Genomic DNA, 19,654 nt, shown 5'->3' with positions numbered 1-19,654 from the left:
CACAAGGCTGTTGTGCATTCATAATGAATATTATTTGAGTAACATGAAAAATCAAATGCACCTATATTATTTCCCTCACTTTAAGATGCTAGTTATCTGAAGTCAGTGAACTAGCAAAATGAAAAAAGAAAGTAGGAGCCTATAATTAACTTGTTGCACTTTATTGCTATTTACTGCGTATATGACAATGGAGCCAGTAGCTTAGCTGGATAACTGGAATCTCCAAATTACAGACAAGAATTCCTGCCCTTAACTGGGTTACCTTGCTTTCTTGTTGCTGTTATTAATGTATTTTTGAACATTTGGATGTGTAACCAATCTTTGTGCAAGTCAGTGGGGCATGAGGTTGGAGCACATAAGAGCTGAATTTCCTCTGGGAGGAGATGCCAGGTGGGGAACAATATAAGCTTCAACCAGAGATGCTGAAGTGATTTTTGAACAGGTATATATACTTGCTTTCTCAGCCATATCATTAATTGCAGTGTTAACAGTGGGCTCTAGACTGTCATACTGTAAGTTAATGTCTGTAACAGTGGATTACACTGGAGGGTTATTACATATTTTTCTCTATTTGGCCAGCCAGAAATGTGTGGGAAGTTATAACAGTAGCTAATAAACCTGCAGGTTGTTGTAAGCTTCTTTCATTTTCAGCCCTGTTGCAATTGAAATACAATATGTATGGTTATAAACAACATTGCAGAAATGCTGTGAAGCACTCAGAGCATATTCGCTGTGCTGTCTGGCCTATAATAAAAGGCCTGCAACATTCATTTGCTTTGCAATTTGCATCTTCAAGACTACTTTTACATTTTTCAACAATTATCAAGAATGGTGGTAGAAGAGAAGACTTTCTTCTCTTTTAATGTTTCTCTCTTCATCATATTTTTACTTGGAAGAAAAAGACACAAGGAAAAAAAAAACAGAAGAAGGAACGTGCAGACAGACCTGCCTGCTTTCCTCCTTAGCCAACCACTTCCTTGGCTGTGCTCATAGTGAGGATTTGTCGACAATCCTTTTACTTAATCTGCCAGTGGAAGGCTAGGCAAGGAAATGTCATTACTGAAAAATAGCAGAGGTTGGTTCACTTAGAGTTAGACTATAAGAGCAAGCAACTACTGCCTGCAGAGTCTTTAATTTGGAGGTCTCTTGTTCCTCAGCCAACTCAACTGACAATTCTTTTAACTATCCCCCCTTCCACATATCTGCAGCATAGGAGGTCAGAGTGTGGCTTCATTGCCTTGGGCCCTAAACTGAGATAACTCTCATTCTGCCAATTCCAGTGGAATTGATTGACCTCCAGCTGGATAACTAATGACCCAGCTACCCCCAGCATATAACAAAATTTTGTTCTGTTGTATACTGACAAATATTTGCCAAGATAAAATTTTCCATAGTAAGATACTGAGCTTTTAAAACCAGAAAGCCCTTTAGGATGCCAGTATGTGCAGCAGAGAAAAGTAGCAGTAGTAGTGGTAGTAAACCCTATGTGTAAGATATGTCTTCAAATGGTTAATAATCATTGATGTTAGATGGCAGAAGTTAGCCTTGCTACTTGTTTTAATAACTGTACGCATTATTTTTATATTGGTCAATGACCAAAATAAATTGTTGTTGTGATGGTGGTAGTAGTAGTAGTAGTAGTAGTTCTTGTTATTGTTACACTAGCAAGAGTAAATATATTAAAATTAAAAAGTAATGATAACAGCAAGTGGGAAGTGGGATAAGACAGCCTATATTTATAATATCATCTGCAGTTTATAAATATTATCAGTTTATAAACATTATTTTACAGACACCTGGGGGGGGGAGTATTTACTGCTGAGATATGATAGACTAAATCCAACAGTATTCAATGTAAACTCACTGAAGTCAATTGGACGTAAGATTGTTGTCAGTAAATAGTAGTGAATTCTGAAGCATTGTCATGTGTAAGATGGAAGGGATCCTCATGCAGTGGCATCACTGGTGGGGCACTGGGGTGCAGACCACACCAGGTGACACCCTAAGGGTTCGTGACACCACTGCTCCTGAAATACCTGCCTTTGAGCAGAATTGAGCTATGGCATTCACCTGTGTCCCTTTAAAATGCTGAAGAGATGGGATGAGTGGGATGAGACTTAGTGAGAGGAGAAACGAGAGGCCCCAGTTTTTAAAAATTTAAAAAAATAATTTAATTTTTTTTAAAAAAAATCTTTAAAAACATCACATTTTACCAAATTTTCAATTCAAACAGATGAAACTATGTATATGTAAATGAATTTAGGCTGTGCATAAGATATTGTAATTTAAAGGTATAATTTTTATTTTGCTAGTTGTTTAGAGAGCCAGTGTAGAGCAGTGTTGTGAGTGCTGGACTGCAACTCTAGAGACCTGGCTTCAATTCCCAACTTGGCCATGAAACCCACTGGGTGAACTTGGGCAAGTCACAGGCCCCATTCCCACTGGCTTATAAAACGGATCAATACTCTGATTATGGGGGCATCGTTCCCATTTGAGCACGCGTTCGATCTTCATTGCACCGATTTCATTCCCATTGGAATTTGGATCTGTTCCCCATGTAATCGATTTTTTCCAGGGAAAACCCGAATCAGGGGGGCTCGAACCTGGATTAATTTGACTGTACTATAAGCAGCCTGTTGTGCTGTGAGCAAATAGTATGGGCAAAAAAGGGACTGTTTGCATAAGGAAGTAGTGGAGACCTCGGTATTGTTGTTGATTGCCTTCAGATAGTTTGTAACTTATGGTGACCTTAAGGCAATCCTAGCAGAGTTTTCTTAGCAAAGCTTGTTTGGGGGAAGTTACAATTGCCTTCCTCTGAGGCTGAGAGAGTGTGACTTGTTCAGTTTTTCCTCTGGGTTTCCAATCAGGGATACACACCCTGGTTTCCCAGATTCCTAGCCCAAATCTCAAATTACTACACCGTGGTGACTCTAGACCTCAGTAGGCAAGCTTCTAAAAAGTACCATTGCCTGTGCCACCAGGAGTTAGGTGGTGTAATGCCCCAACAGAATCCTGGCCTAGTTTCCTCCAGATTCATTTGGGAGGGAATTTTGCTGTCACTTTCCCTGCAATCTCCTCTGGCAGATCAGACACTGGAGTGCCAGAAGATCACTAGTCTACTCAAAGGTATAGATAGAGAGATAGAGGTCAAGCACCTAGAGCCTTACAGCATGAGAAAAGAAAGCCAAAATCGATCAGGAGAGTAGAGGCTTTCTCCTTGCCTCTCCTCATGCTGTCGTAGCATTTATGTTCTCCTCAGGGAGATAGTTATAAAAGCATACCTTTTGCCAAACAGATTATTCCAGCACAACAAGGCACACATTTGCAACTCTTTTCCTTGAGAAGGGTACTGAACATGTTATGATAGTATGGAGAGTGGCAAGGGGAAAGATGCTACTCTCCTGATCCATTTTGACCTTCTTTTCTCGTGCAATAAATTAAATGATAGCAACATATTCCTTAGCCTTCTTGTTCACTGCCCTCCATTAGTCCCACAGTTCCTCCATAACTCCTATCAGTGCTTGCTCCACTCAGTTCCTCTTCTTACTCCTTTATCTTTTTTGTTCCCCTTTGGACTTTTTTGTTGCCTTCTGCTGCATCTGCACTGCAGATTAATGCAGTTTGACGCTGTTTTAACAGTTATGGCTCAATGCTATGGAATTCTGGGATTTGTCATTTTGTAAGATGTTTAGCTTTCTCTGTTTGATAACTCTGATGCCACAACAAACTACAAATCCCAGGATTCCATAGAATGGGACCATAGCAGTTAAAGTGATGTCACTGCATTCATTCTGCAGTGTAGCAGCTGCCCACTCCCCTTCTCTCTAAAGTTCATTGAAACTATCCATTGTTCTGGATATCTGGATTTTCCTGTTGCTGTGTTCCTTTCTTCCCACATATTCTCCCATTCTATGTTTTGTGAGTATTTGGGAGTTTTAAAAATGTATCTATTATTTTCCTGCTATCTTTTCTCCAGTTCCTCCCCCCCCCCCCTTCCCTAGGACATTGGGGCCCCCCCCCCCCCGCTTGCCCTTCCTTCTGTCCAGTTTTCTATTTCTCTGTGCATCTTACTTTGTTGGAAATCCCTCTGCCTCAAGCTCACTGAATGTGGGCAGCCAATCTGTCTTCCTTGAGGAAAGCTTTGGAGAACAATGTGTTCCAGTTTTCTGTCTTTCTAGTTCAAGACATTGCACTTCTTACTTATTTGGTTCATTTTCATTGCCAAGGAGGGATAAAGGTATTTGTGGGTGCTAAAATAAGTTGGCTAGCCTTGGGTACCTTAATATGGAGAGGGAGGGGGCGACAGGACATTGGACTCAGAAAGCAAAATATCTTGGGCTACCATCAGCCCAATTGGAGGGGAGAAAGTTCTTGTCACAACCCCAGGTGGCAGGAATGAGAAGACTTTTGTCCCATGTCATGACATTTTTGTCTCCTGTTCATATTCCCATTGCTTCCTAGTGTTCCAGCATGTCCTTGGGCTTCCTACTGCAAGACTAGATTGCCAGCCCAGGACTGTCTCAAGTCCTGACATTTCAGTGCTAAAAACTGAGACTTAGGGACATCCCTCTTTCAATACCACAGGTGTGGGCTCTGGTGATGTTATAAGAGTCCTAATGTTATGACACATGATACCATAGGCATCAACCACAATTACACAGAGTATGCCATTAAAATTAAAAAAAAACCCCAAGTCTTAAATAAGGAAAATATATATGTCCACACTTTTCAAGGCAGCACTCACACCCTGAGATTTTCCCCCTCATCCTGAAGACTAGAAAAGAGAGACCAAGACCAAACATCTAAGAGCCCAGATAGATCTGCTTTTCAGCTGGTACTACACCAAACCCTACACTCTAGCCAATAAAGCTGTAGCCATTTTTAACCCAAATCTCCTGCCTCTGTGTCCTTTTTGTTAACCCTCATTCCTCTTCCAATTGGATTAGCACTGAAACTGTGACATTCATTCCTCACAGGGATTCCCCCCAATCAAAACAGTTGCCCATAGCTGTTTCCTAACTATCCTTACACTATGCTTTTTAAAAATGGAAAACTGTGAAATAGAGGGGAAGGTAGAGCAAGGAACCCAGAGACCTGACCTCGTTTTGTCAAAGAGTGGCAAGGGTTTCTTGGATAGAAGAGTTTCATCTCTGTATGTGAAGGAGGCTCTAGTGCACTGTATGCAATCAGTTGCAGTTAACTTGAAAAGAGAGTCCCTGGGTTCATTTGAGGCTCTTACTTTTACTCAGGGTCAAGGAATTAATCAGAGGCCAAAGTCAGTTGAAAGAGAGGACAAGAACCCCTGGTGAATTGGCAGGTTCATTGACAAATCGCTCTTTCATCCGAATATAACTGATTATGTAAACAAGACAGGGCTGTTATCTCTAGTGTTAAGAGTGGATTCGCCTTTGAGCATGCAGCTCCTATGATGAGGCAGGAAATGTGGCTAAAACTCAAATTTGCATTTTGTAGACTGAGGTTGTTGTCCTAGCCCAGCAACCATTAACAAACAAGCTTGGAGATGACAGGGAGAGGCACAGTAGAAAGGAGGCATATACTGTATTGTGATGCAGTCTTATTCATATATACCTTTAAAAAATAATCTGCTTTATTTTCCCTACCTGGCAGGATCAGAAGACAGTGTGGCCCCTCTCCCAGTACCCTGGGGAGTTCCTCCACCCCGTGGTCTACGCATGTACGGCTGTCATGCTGTTGTGCCTCTTTGCTTCAATTATCACCTATATAGTGCATCATAGGTAAGAAGACTGGTGCCAATTGCTGGCATTCTTTTCTTTTCTTTCTGTTCATTAAGATGCTGTCCAAGCTATTTCTCAGCCCCCACCCCACCTGTCCACCTAATGTTTGCTCCAGGAGAAAGTCGAACATACAGTACAGGATTTGGCAAATATATCATTGAACCATAAAGTTGGAAGAGACCACAAGGGCCAACAAGTCCAACTCCCTGACATGCAGGAATACATCACCAAAGCTCTCCCAATAGATGGCTATCCAGCCTCTGTTTAAAAACACCTCAGGCTTTTTTCTTCCCATACACGTAGTTCTTTCAGGCTGTGAAAATATTACTGTTAGGACCTGAATTGGTTAGTCCCAACTACAGTATGCATAATAGCGCTGCTGGCTGCGGGGATTTTGAGATTTAAAATCCCAACAAGTAACTTTTCCATGCTCTGCCTCTTATCCTGAACAATGGGGGCTGGGGAGGAGCTGTAGTCTGCTTTATTCTGGTGTGTAAAATAAGCAGAGGGACTGACCAGATGATTTCCCCCACCCCTGCCTCTTTTCCTTGATAGATTCTTTGTAGCGCCTGATCTGGATCCACTGCAGATGTCATTCCATATTTCACAGAGAAATGAGTTGCTTTGCCACAGGTTGCAGTTGTGAGGGTAGACACCACTCTCTTTTCTTTGTATCTCTCTCTCTCTCTCTCTCTCTCTCACACACACACACACACACACACACACCTGCTGAAATTTGGCAGCAGTTACAATGATAAAGAGAACCCAGCTGTTGGGGGGGGGTAAATGGGCAGGTGGGTGATGACTTTTATTTATACCCTGCCTTGACACCAAAGCAGGGATCTAATTTCCACCAAACTGACTTGCCATTAGTTAGTTCCTACTAATGAGGTACTGCCACCAGGTTTCTGAGCCAAATTTCCTGACCCAAGAAGCAGACCATCTCTATTGTAGCATTGTATTTCCATTTCCAGCTCTGATGCTAAGCTGGCACATGAGACAGCTTGGGTAGAGTCACAGAGAAATCAGTTGGCAGAATTCCTTGGAGGAAGAGCAGGGTCAAAATACAGAAAAGAAATATTGACTTTTTTGTTAATTAAGCTTAATATAAAAACCCCAACAACCCTACAGTTGTTATTCGGTAGGTTATATACCTTCCTGTGGGCATGTTTGCATAACAGCCTCTTTAAAAGTTCCTTCAAGCTCTGTTTTGTTTACACATTTAAAGGGCTAATGGAATGCTAAAACAAAACAAGAGAAAAAATAAGAGGGGGGAGGAAGGAGGGAGCAAGGAAGAAGGAGAAGAGAGCACCAGCCAGGCCCTGTAGCCCCTGGTTAAGCAAATGATTTGACTTGCATCTGAGTCATTTCAGGACAAGTGAAGACACAACCAGATCTATTAACAGGTATGGAGGAGGGTAGTCTTCAGAATTTAGTGCAGAAATACAGTAGTTAGAGACAGTGGTCTAAAAAATACTGTTGCCCAGACTTCCTGCATATCTCTAGCATGTCGGTCCACAAAAAAAGTTTACTGATGCAGAACAACAGTTCTTGCTCAATTATTTCCACATCTTGAAAACATTTATTTTTTGGACTATAACTTCCAGAATCTCCACACTACATGACCATGCAGGCTGAGGCATCCTGGGAGTTTTAGCCTAAAAGAGGAAGTTTCTCCATGTTTCTGCAACCACCTCCAGCCCCTGCGGTCCCCAAAAGGAGTCCTATGTTTGAATCCATTCTATGTATTGTTGGAATTTCTGTGATACTGTTCAAAATAGCTGTGTGACTTTGTTTTTATGTTAACTTAAACAGCACAATTCGAATCAGCAGGAAGGGCTGGCACATGCTTCTGAACTTCTGTTTCCATACGGCTCTCACTTTTGCTGTTTTTGCTGGTGGAATAAATCGTGTAAAATATCCAATTATCTGTCAAGCGGTGAGTGCATGCATTACAATTACCATTTATTTTTATAATGGAACAAAAACTATGAATTGTACGTGTCTATGACCCTTAGTGCTCTTCACAACATTTAAACTTAAAACACTGTTCAGAAAATGCAAATCTTCATACTAAAAGGCTACAATGAAGTCAGGCGATTAAATCTACTTTTCAAAACATGAGACTCATTCAAACAGTTTACTCATAATGTGTACTTGGAAATAAATTACAATGAGTTGGAGCTAAACTTAAAGTAGAACCTTTGAAATAAAGCCAGAACTAGGGTAAGTCTCATTGATTTCATTGGGTCCACTCAGACTGAAATTAAAATTTAACGTTTGATTCTGTTCACTGAATTCAGTGAATTCATTGTTTAGAGGTAAGTATGCTTACAATTGTAATCCCAAATGTAATCCCAGTACTGCTTTCGGTGTTGTTCTTTTTTTCTTTTTTTTTTTTACATCCTACATGTAAGTTATTCACGTTCCTTCTTTTGGTTTAGAAATATATTAAGAGTTGTTTATTTGTGATTCTTCTTGAGATCTCATATTGAGAGTGCTTTTGTTGAGTATTTCTGAGCTTTTAAAATTATGTCGTCAGCACTCAGTGTGTATTATTACTAAGTACACTTTGGGGCATCTTGTTTTAAAAATAGACTGTGCTTTGAATGAAATGAAATGAAATGATGGAAAATGCTAGATGTTTGCTGTTGGGTTTCACAGAGAATTTGAAATGAGACTACATTTTAGATCAGTGTTTTGTTTTCAGAATGAGCTTCATGGCTGTCTCTTCCTCCAAGCAGTTATATTAGATTAGATTTAAGCTTGGTAATAGTTAATGTAGATCAGTCAAAATAATGGTTTATGATGACTAACCTCTTACTGATTTCAGTGGGTCTACCTGAAATCAAGGTATGTAGTTTAGGCTGTAACCTTAAATACAATTTTCAAGAAATAAATTCCATTGAAAGGGAAACTAGTTTGTGCAGTTCTAATTGCCCAAACAACATTATGGAGCTTGCCTCAGACAAGGGGAAGTATATTTTTAAAAAATCAAAATTATCGTGCAATTGAAATCATGTTAAGGAATGTTAAGGAAAGTCTTAAGCACTAGAAGAGACAAGTTTTTGTTGTGTTAAAAGGTGGTTGAGGAAGGAGGCATTAAAGATTTATAAACCATGTGTGGTGTGGAAAACAGACAGATCTTTCTTCCTTTGGCAGTGAAACTACTGGGAAGTAGATTCAGAATAGATAAAAGGAAGTAGTTTCACTTGGACCATAATTAATTTGTGGAGTTTTTTGGCTTAAGATGTGGGTTTGGTTTAGATTTGGTTTTCCTGAATTGCTCAGCTGAAAGCCATTTAGCAATGGCAGTGAAAAATGAAGATTATACATTTTCAAGACCCAGAGCTAGTATAATAGTTTGGCAGAAAGCAACATTGGGAGAGAGTTGTAATATCCATGCCCTTTTTGTGGAGGCATCTGGTTGTTGACTGGGGAACAGGAAAGCTGAACTAAATGGACCTTTGGTCTACTCCTGAAGGACACTGTCCATGAATTTCTTCTGAGAAAATTTCTTTTGCAGGACTGTTGGTAATAAATATGAATGTGAATGATTTCATATACCATACATTTCCTTTGATTATGACAGATGCAGTTTTATATACTGCAGGATGTTGACTAGAATCCTGTTGATGCACCATGCTATTGGTTTTCCCTTTTCCATGGTTGTGGTGATGAAGAAGGCATACAAAAGCCACTTGCTTTGAGCAGGCTATTTGGCCTGTGCCTGTCTTTCTTCATAGCCTCAGCACTCTCCTGCTGGCTTTTTCCCTTCTGTTGCCATCCTGTAGGGTATTGTTCTACCAGTGTATTACACCCCAATTATTCTGATCTAATATTGCTTGTTTCTCTTGTTAATGCAGAAAAGAAGGGGAAGTTTTATGTTTAGCTTGGGGAAAGGTATAGGAATTTCTCTTAACAAAAATCTCTACTGAACAACCTTTTCACCCTCTTTAGAAATAGGGACATTTGTCTCCTTCCAGTATTTGAAGTCATAGACTGCATCTACACTAATGCAGTTTGGCACCACTTTAACTGCCATGGCCAAATGCTATGGAATTCTGGGATTTGTGGTTTTGTGAGATATTTAGCCTTTTCTGTCAGAGAGCTCTGGAGACACAACAAAATGAAAATCCCATGATTCCATAGGATGGAGCCATGACAGTTGAGGTGATGTCAAATTGCATTAATACAGCAGTGTGGGAGAAGCCATAGACTTGTAGAATCATACAATCATAGAGCTGGAAGATCCAACCCCCTGCTCAATGCAGGATTGCCATGTAGAGCAGCAGAGACGTTGCCTGCCTCCAAACATTTGCACCCCATCTGTACTAAATATGATGGAAAGTGCCTCTCAAATAATGCCCCAAAAGCCCCTGTGGCATCCTAGGATATGATTCATTTGACTTTGACGTCTTGGACTCATTAAAAGTACCTAGGGATTCTTTAACCATATTCTTACTTATCCTGGGCTTCAATTTCTTTTGTTTATATTTGTCTTATCCCACCACCACGACCCCACTTCAATCCCAATTCCCCTTAGCTGAGGCAAAATAAAGATCAAAACATACTGCCTTCTGTCAGTCACCTGCTAGGGCAGAAGTTGACAGCTATAAGGGTGGAAATAGCCATTTCCCCTAACCATCCCCAAAATCCTTCCATGGGCTGATCCATTGCTTCCAGTACAACCAGAAGCAATGTTACCAGAAGGGACATTCAGGATTTGGTTGCAGGATTCAACCTAAATACATCTTTGAGGGTGGGTGGGAGGCAAGGGGACCTATACCAGGTGCTGGTTTGGGTTACAGTCTGTGTGACTTTTGGCTAAATTTTTAGTCCAATCCTGGGACTTTGGAAGGCCGTTGGTGGCCTTGGGGACCATAATATAGGGGCCCTGATGACCATGTAAAGCTTATGAGCCATATTTTTCCCACCCACCTGCATTGTGTTATTTTATTGATGTAATCCCGCCTCGATCCGCAGGGAGAGGTGGGAAAATATAAATAAAAATAATAATAATAATAATAATTATTATTATTATTATTTTACCATCTTCCTCAAGCTATGGTCCTGCTGATTTTTCCTTTTGTTCCAGTTATAGCCAAAGAAACCTTTCTGTTCTCTGTAACACCCCTTGCAAACCTCATTTTGAAAGATTTGGCCTTCCTGAGACCACCCTTGTACCTTTGGTCAGATCCAGCTCTGATGTACTTGTCCTTAATTATATATTTCTCTTTTCATCTCCGATACATATTTTTTTTAAAAAATCCCAACCCATTAGGCAGCTCCCTTGTGCTTTGCGCAGCTCCATTGGCTTCTTTAGCTGTTTTCCATTTTTTCCTTTTTATTGGAATAATTTATGATTGCTCCTTCAGTATCGCATTTGTCCATAATCTCACAGTCTTCACTTTCAAAGGGGTAAATGGGCTGATGTCTTTTAGGGGGCCTTGAGTCCTTATATTGGACTGGATATAAGAAAATATCATCATCATCATCATCATCATCATCATCATCTAGAGCAGGAGTGGGCATCCCTGTTACTTCTGAGAACAACATTTCCCTTATGGCAATTTATATGGAGCCACAGTATTAATGGGGCCAGTAAACAGTGAGTTAACACTTACTTTTGGATCCCATATTGGCAGAAAGGCATAATAGAAATTAATTAAGCAAATAAATAAATAAATAACGTCAGGCTGACATGTATACATTTGTACACATACACACATCCATCCACATAGTCATTCAGAGGTCCTTTCTCACATGCATATACAGGTGATGCCTTCAACAGTTTTGCCACCCAAAGCACATCAATCCATTTACACATATCCCTTTGAAAGTGCAGGTTCACACAGACACTATTCATGGTCTCTTCTCTCTGGCTGCATCCCTACTGTGGAAATAATCTAGTTTGACACTGCTTTAACTGCCATAGCTCCATGCTATGGAAATCTGGGGATTGTAGTTTGGCGAGACATTTAGCCTTCTCTGTCAGAGTGCTCTGGTGCTACAATAAGCTACAATTCCCAGAATTCCCTAACAATGAGCCATGGTAGTTAAAGTGGTGTGTCAAACTGGATTATTTCTCCAGTGAGGATTCAACCCCTTTGTCTTCATGCTTGCACACACAGACACATGTGTCATCGATAGCCTTTGAAAATGCAGGTCCAGATTTTTCTATTCTTTCAAAGAGTTTCTCCCCCCACCCCCTGTTCATTTTTTTTAATGTATACATGTATGTATGTTTGGATGCCACTTGGGAAAGTTTTTTGGGAAAGAGGGGTAGGAAGGGCATGATAATTTCTCTGTTTCTCCTGGCTGCCTGTTGTTTAGCTCCTGTCTATCCTTGCTTGAAAATCAGAAGCAGAAGTGAATGGGAAAGAGAACAGTATGCCAAAAGGAGAGAGAAGGATGAAGAATGGGAAAGAAAGCTTTGGGAGAGTGGTGGGGGGTTGCATCCAGAGAAAATCACCAAAGGTTGGCCACAGTAAGGGCCTGTGTTTTTTTTTCTGGAGCCAGTACCGCCAAACTGCAACAATGCAGTTTGACCCTGCTTTAAATACAGTGTTTCCATTCTGTGTAATCCTAGGGTCTATAGTTTGTTGTGGCACCAGCGTTCTCTAACAGAGTAGGCTAAATATCTCACAAAACTACAAATTCCAGAATTCTGTAGCATTGAGCTATGGCAGTTAAAGCAGTGAAACTGCATTATTTCTGTACTATAAATGCAGCCTGGCTGAACAATGATAGAATCTCTGTCAGGCCCACATCTCCCAATATTCCATTGGTACCCATGCTAAACCATAGCAAACACTTGGTTTGTCATTCAGAAACCTGGAAACTGTAGTTACAATCATCTCCCCACCACCACCATCTTTCTACTGCTGAATGATGGAAGCTTGATGTATTCCTGGTGTGTCAAGATCCTCATGAACAGAATTCTGAGGGTCAAATGGTACACAGGTACTAAAGAGCTTCTTTCTAGTTCTTGAATACAGAGCAGTCTTGTTGGGGTCTGTAGCAGAGGTGGGCGATGTGCTTCCCTCCAGATGCTGAACTGCAATTCCAAGCAGCCTTAACCAACTGAGCCTGTGATGATGAATGCTGGGAGTTGTACTGCAGGAACATTTGGAGGGCCCATACTCTTTCCCATACATGCTATAAACACTAACAGAACTGGTCTGTTTTTAAGTGCTAGAAAGAAGGGGAAACTACTCACCAATAATGTGACAAACCTTGACATCTTTTTGAGGGCCAAGGAAAAGTTGAACAAACTAAGGGGGAGGTTAACACACTTCCAAAAATTTATCTGCCATGTTGCACCAATATGAGCTTTATTCTGCAGAGTATTGTTTTCTGCCCTGCTCTGTGCAGAAATGGGATCTGCACAGTACAATTGCCTTAACCATTGGTGCTTGCTTGTCCTGACCTTAGTCAAGATATATACATGGAAGCTGCCTGCCCTTGTGAGATAGCACTCTTAAATATCAAAGGCTTATCTACTAGTGTAGAAAATGCAAAGCTTGAGATTGGCCTAACATTGAATTCCTTTATCTGACACATTTGCTTTCATTATTCTGAGATAAATATCTTTTAATACCTACTGGTGGCTGTTAATTTGGGGCAAACCTAATCATTGCTTTCGTTATCTGTAGTTTTGCAAAAGAGGACAGTAGGATATTTTATAAGGTAGCTAAGTAATTACATGAGCATAAGTGACTATCTGTTGCAGTCAGGCTAAGGTGGGTTCCCTTGAAGATTACAAGGTAACAGCCTTAACATGCTAATCGAAAATTGATTTTCCAGAATAAGTTATTACAGTAATAAAAATTTTATAGGAACAATTTATAAACAATTTCCCCTCATAAAATGAATTGTCTGTGATAGTTTTGTATTTCCAAGGTATCCGACTCAAGAAGGAATCATGATTCAGGTTCTGTTTATCAATAAGTTTTCAGTCCTGGGGCAGCCACTTTTCCTTAATTTCCCCTGCAATCTGCTTTTGCTTAGCTTGAGCTTCTCTGTCACAAATGAAGCCAATCATGTGGCCATTCTTGTAGAGATTTTCCCACCCAGTTACCACTGCTGCAGCTTTACAACTCTCCACAGATGAGTATAGCACATGCACTAGTGCATGACCCACAAAATAGCTCTGCACCCACATTTTTCTTTTCTTCCTTTACATTCTTTCTTTCTTTCTTTTTCATATAAAGAGAACAGGGTGTCTGAAAATAAATAAGAACATAAGAAGAACCCCATTACATCAGATCAGTTTAATCCAGCATGCTGTTTATATAGTGCCCAAGCAAACTTTTTAAAGGATGATAAAATAGGAGGGCAATGTATAAGGCAGAGGAGCTGGGTTTTGTTTGTTTGTTTGTTTGTTTGTTTTTATCTACCAAAATTTTAAAAGACTGTCCGGTTTCCATCATGCTAATTTCAAAACATTTAAATAAATAGAACCCTGGTGGTGCAGCAGTTAAATGCCTTTACTGCAGCCACTCACTCATAAACTACAAGGTTGTGAGTTCAAAACCAGACAGGGGCTCAGGCTCAACTCAGGCTTGCATTCTTACAAAGTTGCTAAAATGAGGACCCAGCTTGTTGGGGGCAATAAGCTTACACACATTATAAGCTGCTTAGGGAGTGCTTAAGTACACTGATAAGCAGTATAGAAATGTACTTGCTATTGTTAATAAATGAATACTCTCTCTTAAGCCACTGTTCTTTTGAGTAGTATGATCAGTCTCTGATGTCCCAAGTACATCAAAATAAATCAGGGAAGGGAGTTGTGCAGCCCTCCAGATGTTGAAGATCTAGAAGTACTATCAGCCTTACCCCAGAATGGATGATAATGAGAAATGCTGAGTGCCAAGGTTCAGCAACATCTGGAGAGTTTTATAATTCCCATTCCTGTTCTAGATCCAACTGCTTGACCCAGCTACAGTTTCCCCATTAAATCAATGGGATTTCCATAAATATTGACTTACCATTCGGTAATTGAATCAGTGGGTCAAGTCAAAGTGGTACCAGCAATGAGATTTACACCAGACTTTTTTTTATAATTGAAAAGTTTGCAAAATGACACAAATAAGATTGGGCAATGTGTCACAGATGATTCTAGTTGATATGGGCACTGACTGGCAGGTGTGGTTGTAACAGTTGTACAACCACACTCTGTTCAATATTTACAATTGGAATGGAAGCAGATGCTGGAAAGAAAATGGAATTTCCCCAGCAATAGCAACTTGTAGTTTTAGTAAAATAAAAATTCCAAAGAACTAGAGTGATCGGGGGGGGGGGGGGGGGGGTTGGATCCCTCTACGATGTACATGTGAATTTAAAAAGGAGGAATATAATTCCCATATAAACACTGCGTACTAGAACAGGTTTTGCATAACTAGAGGAAAATCCTGAAATGAATATGCACACACACACAGAGAGAGGAAGAAACTGACTAAAGAAAAAGACTGCAACTTAAAGTTGCCCAAGGGAGCATTGTATGCCAGCATATTGTAGGTTTACACAACTTTTTATTTGGGTAATCAATAATGAAACTAGTCATTACCATAGCAACTACCACTATCACACAATCCTTAAGCTGTCTCTGAAGATAGTGAACAGATTTTAAAGCCATACACAAAGAATGAATCTTCTGGTAACCTTTTTAAAAAATGGTGTAATCTGAAACTGTTAAAATCAATGGAAGCTTTGCTGTTGACTTCACTGGGATGTGGATTGTACTCACTTATCACATTTTCATTTGGCTGGTGGTAAGTGTGATATGCCCAGAGGATTTTAGACACTTAAAGACCTCAGCCCCAGCCACTTGCACAGAACTATCTGCCATGATAAAGTGGAAATGACAGTTTTGAGTTACACATATTATTTGTACAGCAGCTGAGCTCATTGAGATTCTTCTTCTGTCACAGCACTGTAAAAGGAACTGTGCACTTTGAGCTCAGATTTGTTTTTCAGATCTTTCACATTTTGAAAGCCCAGATAGCCTTTCTCATCTTTTTGTATCCCCTGTCCATAAGGCCTTGGCTCCAGAAGCCATTTGGTAATGAGGGAAAGGTGACCTGCAAGTGCTTGAAAGCTTTCTTGTCTCTGTGGGCATGTCACATCTCCTTGATCACTGAAAACAAATGTGTAGGTCCAAAGTGAGCCCTGCATTTTGCTGCATATACTCATAGGTGCATTTGTCTGTTTTTCCATTTCATCATTCCTCGAACCAAGTACTACTGTTGAATTAGAAGTGACAGTCTACTTTCAGAGCTGAGACCTGGGTCACATTAGGCTCACCACCATTCTTCCCAAACAAACTGTTTTAAAAAGAAGTATCATAGATTCATAGAGTTGGAAGAGACCACTAGGGCCATCCAATCCACTGACAAGGAAATTAACTGGCTTCAGGCAACAGCCTGGTGGCAGCATTCTGTACCAGCTGAAATTTCTGAACAGCCTTCAAAGACAGTTGTTATGTAAATCATGCTGTATAATCAAACTGAAAGGCAATTAATAGTCATGTGTCACCATGACTATATCAGACAGGAGAACCTCCAGTTGTGACCTGATTTGGTCCACAGAATTTTCGCATCCAGGTCCCAAGACTTTCTGGACAAACCCTTCCTCATCCCCTAAGTTCTGTTCTGTCTCCACTATCTCCAATTCGTGTTTAGGGACAGCAGCAGGGATTCCCTGTACACTACTAACCCTCACAGTAGAAAATAACATGCAGGGCAATCTCCATGTCACCTCAGTGATTGGAGACATCAGGGAGTCTTTTCTCCTGCTGCTCACTATCTCTATCAGGATGATAAATGCTGTATGACACTGGCTCCACTCTCAGCTGGTTTGTGTAAACACTAGCTGAGAACTCTTGCCCTCTTTAAGAAAAAGGAAGGAGGAGCAAAGCCAACTACATTATGCCAAGTGTTTTGAAGTACGACCTGGTGAGAGGACCAACCATGTTGGAATAGTGGCCACCTTCCTGACATGAGGAGCAAAGCCATATCTCTGATGTCATCCGTATTGATTTTCTACCCACATCTGAAGGAATGGGTAATGTAGCACACCAAACTCTCTGGTCACTTCAGGTTACCACTGAAACCTGGGCATCCTGAGACTTGTTCACACTACACAATTGGAGCACTATAGTTGTATTTTAACAGCCATGGCCACATCCTATAGAATCGTGGGTTTTGTAGTTTGAGGAGCAGCTGTGGCTGAGAATTCTACATGCCCTTCCCTAAGAGAGCCAGTGTGGTGTAATGCTTTGAGTGTTGGACTAGGATTCTGGGAGACCAGAGTTCACATCCCTACTCAGCTATGGAAACCCACTATGACATCCTAGGCAACTCTCATATTCCCTCAGCCTCAGAGAAAGGGAAAGGCAAACCTCCTCTGAACAAATCTTGCTAAGAAAAACCCATAGTGGGTTCACGTTAGAGTACCAAAAGTCACAAAGGACCTAAAGGCACACAATAACAAACAAAATTGGGATGTTACTATGGCAGTCAAAGTGGAATGTAGTGCTGTAAATGTATGGTAGAAATGACAAGTACACATAAATGTGCCTAGATTAGTGAAAATAACACAGAAAAATGCATTGCTGACAATGATTTCTTGCAAAAATGCCTCTGTTAGGTAAGGTCACAAACAAATTGTATCTTATTTTTTTATTATTATTTTATTTATAGCCTGCCTTTCTCCTTCGACAGGACTAATTAAAAGCAATACACACAAAAATATGTATAATGTTCATGCAAAACTTCTTTTAATACTCAGTGTTCCGGATAAATACTGTAGGAAAGTGAGAAATGGGAAGAAATCATAATGAACAGATTTTTTCATGCGTAGATCAAATGCACAATAAATAAATAAATAAGTTAGATTCACTTCCAGGTTCAAATGAAATGAATATTCTGAAAAGCTACATAAGAGTAATATTATTAATAACTCTAATGATATAAGCTTTAAAAGCTGAGAATAATAAGCATACTTTCTAAGTCACAAACCTACCACAAAATTTAGCAGTTGTTTCTTTCATCTTCTCTCTGCTCCTTTGAGGCAGTTTGTATAGCTCAGGGGTAGGCAGCCCGCGGGCCGGATGCGGCCCAGCGAGGCCTTGGGACCGGCCCCAGCCCGGTCCTGCCGCCGATTGCCGCCGGGGCCTTTGGCATCTCGCGCGCAGGGGCAAGGAGGGCAATTGTCTGAAGAAGCCTCAGAAACATGCATTTATATTAACATTTTTTAAAAAAATCAGCAAATTTTTTGCGTGTCCTCCATTTTTCATTTAAAAAGTGCCCTCCATTTGAAAATTTTGTCCTACATTTGTCCTGGTTTATGTATTTATTTAATTTTTAAACAATTATTTAATTATTTATTTTTTGGCTTTGGCCCCCCAGTTGTCTGAGGGGCAGCAACCCGGCCCCCGGCTCAAAAGGGTTGCCTACCCCTGGTATAGCTCATCACAAGTAAATGATATGGCATGCCATTGTGTATTTCATGTGTAGCTTCTTGTTATGTGCCTTCAAGTCGTTTCTGACCTATGACAACTCTAAAGTTCTGTCTAAGAGGTCTTGGCAAGTTTCTTCAGTGGGGGTTTGCCATTGTCATCTGAGGCTGAGAGATTGTGCCTTGCCCAAGCTCACTCATGGCTCAGAGGAGATCCTCAGCCTGATCCCCAGAGTCATAGTCCAACACTCAAACCACTACACCACGCTAGCATTTCCTAAGTATCTACCACTAATAATATGATGATGCAAGGTAAATTGTGCTAATTGTTACAGATGAGGAAAATGAGATATGGGACTGGTTTCCACCACCACCCAGTGATAACCATGCTTCTCATAGTTCCAAATAGTTCTGCCTACTTAGATAACAAATATATAAAACTCTACATTCTAAGGTAGTACAATTCAAAGACATAGCTGTGTTATTCTGGAAAATCAGTATGCAAAGAGATCTTGTAGCACCTTTGAGACTATTTGAAAGAAAGACTTTGGTAGCATGAGCTTTCATAGACTTGAGAGGAAGTAGTCACAAGTCTACAATGCTCATGCTACCAACTTCTTTCAGTTAGTTTCAAAGGTGCTACAAGATCTTTTTGCATACTAAATCCTTAGTATTTGCATGCTGCAGGGTGGACAGTGTTTTCCCTCTACAGTCGCAGGCACCACTGTGACACAACTGGTGTCTATAGTGTCCCAAAATCTGCTTCTAAAGACAGCATTGGAATTAGGACCATACTGCAGGTGAATACTCAGTTAAGTTGATTGGGGCTCTTGAGCAGTTCCAGCTTGTGCAAGCTGTTCTAGGAGTGATGGCATAGTAATTAAAGGAAGGAGAAATAATGAATAAATTACAAGGTTCTATATATAGACAGCAGCCCAAACATATTCATATGTAAACACATTTTTAGCCTTGCAATTTCAATGAGACTAACAGTCAGGCACTATGCATTTTTATTCAATAGCTCAAGTAAATTGAGATCTGGAGTAGTGTAGTGCTTTGAATGTTTTACCAGGACTCTGGGAGACCAGAGTTCAAATCCCAGCTCAGTCATGGAAACCCATTGGCTGACTTTGTACAAGTCAGACCCTCTATCAGCCTTAGAGAAAGGCAAAGGCAAACTCCCTTTGAACAAATCTTCTCAGCAAGACCCCATAATAGGGTTCGCCATAAGTTGGAAATGACTTGGAGGCACACAGCAACAAATCAAGTAGCTGGATACAAATGGAGGCCTATATGTGGCTGCAGCACTGTGTCCCCTGGCCATGAGCATCCTGAAACGTTTTGCACCAATTGGATTGATGATAATATGATCTCACTGCCACCTTCCCCATTACTAACTGAGCAGAGGCATCTTAACTGAATCTCAGATGTACATT

The 19,654-nt window shown here is 40.5% G+C and overlaps 1 protein-coding gene across 4 annotated transcripts in view; it reads left to right on the top strand.

Annotated features, from left to right (window-relative positions):
- The window catches only part of ADGRA1 (adhesion G protein-coupled receptor A1), a 484,111-nt gene that overhangs the window by 401,436 nt on the left and 63,021 nt on the right, over nt 1–19,654 (top strand). For all 4 annotated transcript variants that reach the window (XM_042458649.1, XM_042458648.1, XM_042458650.1 and 1 more), the window contains 2 exons: nt 5,629–5,756; nt 7,572–7,695. In XM_042458649.1, the coding sequence (XP_042314583.1) occupies nt 5,629–5,756; nt 7,572–7,695 (252 nt within the window). The remainder of the gene's footprint in view (nt 1–5,628; nt 5,757–7,571; nt 7,696–19,654) is intronic.

Source organism: Sceloporus undulatus, chromosome 3 (assembly GCF_019175285.1).
Source record: "Sceloporus undulatus isolate JIND9_A2432 ecotype Alabama chromosome 3, SceUnd_v1.1, whole genome shotgun sequence".
Taxonomy (NCBI): domain Eukaryota; kingdom Metazoa; phylum Chordata; class Lepidosauria; order Squamata; family Phrynosomatidae; genus Sceloporus; species Sceloporus undulatus.
Note: the sequence above shows the minus strand (reverse complement) of the source record. Positions and strands in the feature narration are given on the sequence as shown.